This window comes from Tupaia chinensis, unplaced genomic scaffold (assembly GCF_000334495.1).
Source record: "Tupaia chinensis unplaced genomic scaffold, TupChi_1.0 Scaffold000129_1, whole genome shotgun sequence".
Lineage (NCBI taxonomy): Eukaryota > Metazoa > Chordata > Mammalia > Scandentia > Tupaiidae > Tupaia > Tupaia belangeri.
The window spans coordinates 327,017-330,543 of NW_006159598.1; the positions used below are offsets into that span (position 1 = coordinate 327,017).

At 57.5% G+C, this 3,527-nt stretch overlaps 1 protein-coding gene across 1 annotated transcript in view; it reads right to left on the bottom strand.

Moving 5' to 3' along the window:
- The window catches only part of SHANK1 (SH3 and multiple ankyrin repeat domains 1), a 57,085-nt gene that overhangs the window by 5,704 nt on the left and 47,854 nt on the right, over positions 1–3,527 (bottom strand). The window contains 1 exon segment of the mRNA XM_006144690.1: positions 69–546. Coding sequence (XP_006144752.1) covers positions 69–546 — 478 coding nt within the window.

Below are 3,527 nucleotides of genomic sequence, written 5' to 3' on the forward strand. Positions count from 1 at the left end.
GGCCGGAGGTGTGCTGTAGGGGGGCTCGGGCGGGGACGTGGTGGGTGGCGGAGGGATGTCCTCCGAACCAGGCACGGACAGGCTGCGGCTGAACTTCATGGCTGGGGGTGCTAGGTAGGGTCTGTCGTCTTCTGCAGCCCCTGGGGAGACACAGAGGATGGAGGGCCGGGGCTCCCCTAGGCCGCAGGGGCACAAGAGCAAAGTCAGTAGCGGCGCCCCGTGTATGCCGAGAACGGCGCCCGGATGGCCCAGCGCTTCGCCGGCCGCGGTAAACCCGGGGCCGCCTCGCACGGGGACGCAGGCTGTGCACTGCTCCACGCCGAGCAGCAGGGGGAGCCGGCGGGGCGGCGCGTTCGGCCCAACTGCCCCCAGGCCCGGAGGGGCGCCCTTATCCAATCCGCGCAGTGGGAGGCCGCGGTGAGCCACAGTGGCTTGAGCTGAAAAGGGACCGCGTGGCGCTGCGCAGGAAGGGATCGCGGCGGCGCCTCGCACCAGGACGCTGCAGAGCTGCTCCGGGCGAGGCTGCTGCCGGGCGGCGCAGGTGGGCTGCAGATCAGGCGTCGGGAGCCGAGAGATGCAGGCACGCCTCCCAGGCGCGGGAACGCCAGAAGTTGGGGGCGGGCTGGATCTCACCCGGAACCAAGTCCGGGAGGCTGGCGGAGCGAAGCCTTGGCCTGCCCATTGTCCCCGACTGCTCTCAACCACGCCTGGCTTTGCTCAGGCCACCCCGCCGCCGGCTCCTGGTCTCCGCCCGCGCCTTCTGAGCGCCAGGCTCCTGGGTCCACCTGACTGGCTGACAGGTCTCCCACTCTCAGGACTCCATCCTAGCTCCGCCCCCATCCCTGCAAATGGCAGCTCGTCCCAGCGGCTCAGCCCAAAAAGCCTGGAGTCAGCCTTGATGGCTTTCTTTGCCACCACGCACACGCAGTCCACCAGCACATCCCGCCTATCCAGAATCTAACCCCTTCTCACCATCCACAGTCGCCACCTGTTTCCCACCCGGATAGCAAAGGTCGCCACCTGTTTCCCACTAGGACAACAGCTGTCACCTCCTCCCGTCTCCTGGTTTGTGCCTCCGCCCTGCCCAGTCTAGTCCCCTCACTGCAACCAGAAGGATTCTGTTAAACCTAAGTCTGGGGACCGGCGGGTGGCATGGTGGTTAAGGCGCTTGGACACTCCCACATGGATGGCATGGTTCAAGTCCCAGACCTGGCAGTTTGCTTTCTCACTTTCACTCTCTCCATCTCTCTCCGTCCCTCTCTGGTCAAATTAAATATAAGTAAATAAAGTTAAATAAAACTTAAAAAAGAAAAAAAAATCCCTAAGCCTGGGGACCAGCAGGTGGCGTGGTGGTTAAGGTGCTGAGACACTCCCACATGGCCGACCAGAGTTCGAGTCCCAGACCTGGATGCTTGCTTTCTCTCTTTCCTTCTCTCTGTGTGTCTGTCTTTCTCTGGTCAATTGAAAATTATTGAATGAATAAATAAAATGAAATAATTATTTAAAAAAGAAACAAAACTAAGTCTGGGGCCAGCAGGTGGCATGGTGGTTAAGGCACTGGACTCTCACATGGGGAAACGTGGTTCAAGTCCCAGACCTCGCAGCTTGAAAATCACACTGGGCATATGAGCATGTGTGCCCAAAATCCCAAGAGGAGAATGGAGAAGGGACTGCGCACGGCCATTGCCAGGGGCCGGGGGGTGAATTTTCACTTTCCCCTCTCTGTCTCTGTCAAGCGCACACGCCCTATGACAAAAACCAATAAATCAATAACCCCCCAGACACCTAAGTCGGGCTGACAGTGGCAGCGGCAAAGCATGACATTCTGCGAGGCTGACCCCCGTGGGAAGTTCGGGGTTCTCTGGACTGAACACGGCGGCCATGGATACACCTGGGATCTGGGCTGGCCGAGGCACCAGACCCTGCAGGGGAGGCTTTTCTCCTTTCTCTGCTTGTCCAAACTCAGGAGGCTTTCCCTCCCCTGACCCAGAACTCCCAGCTACCTTCTTCAGGCCTGCAGAAGCTTGAAGGAAGGGGTCCCTGCTCCCCTACCCTGCAGAGCCACAATATTAATTTTGTTAAAGGTTTTTGCCACATGGTGTGTGCACTCGCCAGAGAGAGACAGAGATAGTAAGAGAGAAAGTGAGAAGTCACCCGCCCCAGGGATGGGCATGCCGCAATCCCTTCTCCAGTGTCCTCAGGAATTTGGGCACACACATGTCACTGGTGTGACTTGCAGGCTGCCAGGTCTAGGACTCAAACGCAGTCAGCCACGTGGGAGCCTAGCGCCTTAGCCGCCATGCCACCTGCTGGCCCCAGCACAATATTCGTTTTAAAAAACAGTGGCGCCCAGTGTTTGCTGAGAACTTCACAGGGATTAGTCCAGTGCTGACACCTCATCAAAGAATAAAAAACTTTACAGGCCCAGCAGGTGGTGTGGTGGTTACGGGCGCTGAACTCCCACGTGGCCAACCCTGGTTCAAATCCCGGACCTGACAGCTTGCTTTTTTGCTTTTCCATCTCTCTCTCTCTCTCTCTCTCTGTCCCTCTCTGGTCAAATAAAAATGAATAATTTAATTTAATCTAACAATTCTTTAAACAAAAAGAATAAAAAATTTTAAAGAGTGGAAAGTGTCCTGTCACTTTATTTTTTCTTTTTGGTATAGGTTGCGTGCAGTCACCAGAGAGAGACAGAGTCTGGGGGTGTGGGGGGAACAGTGAGAAATCACCCCACGGGGGGGCACGCCATGCTGCCATCCCTTCTCCATTCTCCTTTCAGGACTGGCATGTATGCATGCCTGCCCAGTGTGATTTTCAAGCCCCTGGGTCCGGGACGTGAACTGCAGAGTCAGCTCTGTGGGATCCAGTGCCTTAACCACCATCCCACCCGCTGGCCCTCTTGTTGTTTTTTGTTTGTTTTGTTTTGTTTTGTTGTTTTTTGAGAGGTTTTCGCTATAGGGCGCATGCGCTCGCCAGACAGAGAGAGACAGAGAGACAGAAAGCGAGAAATCACCCCCCGGGGAGATGGCCACACCGCAATTCCTTCTCCTCCATTCTCCTCTCGGGATCTTGGGCACGCACGCACACGCGCCCAGCGTGAGTTTTAAGCCACCAGGTCCAGGATGTGAACCGCGGTCAACTACGTGGGAGTCCAGCGACACAGCCATTACGCTAACTGCTGGTTCTCTGTTTGTTTGTTTTTAAGATTTAAGTCAGTGCATGTCCTTCCTCTGCTCAGAGCCTGCCCAGGGGTCTCGCCCCGCTCAGTCTTCACCACGGCCCAAGAGCCCGCAGGACAGGGGCCATTGTCCCCTCGGCCCTCGTGCCTGTGCTTAGCCCCGCTGGCTTTCTGCTCTCTACGTGCAAGCTGAGCCCTACCCTGACCTCTGCACAGGCTGGTCCTCTGCTGCAATGCCCTGCCTCAGACGCGGCTGGGCCCCACTTCACCGCCACGGCCCGCTCAGGTCTGCCCCCCAAGCTCTTGCCACCTCCCACCTTACTCTCCTGTTCCCGTAGCCCTGACCACC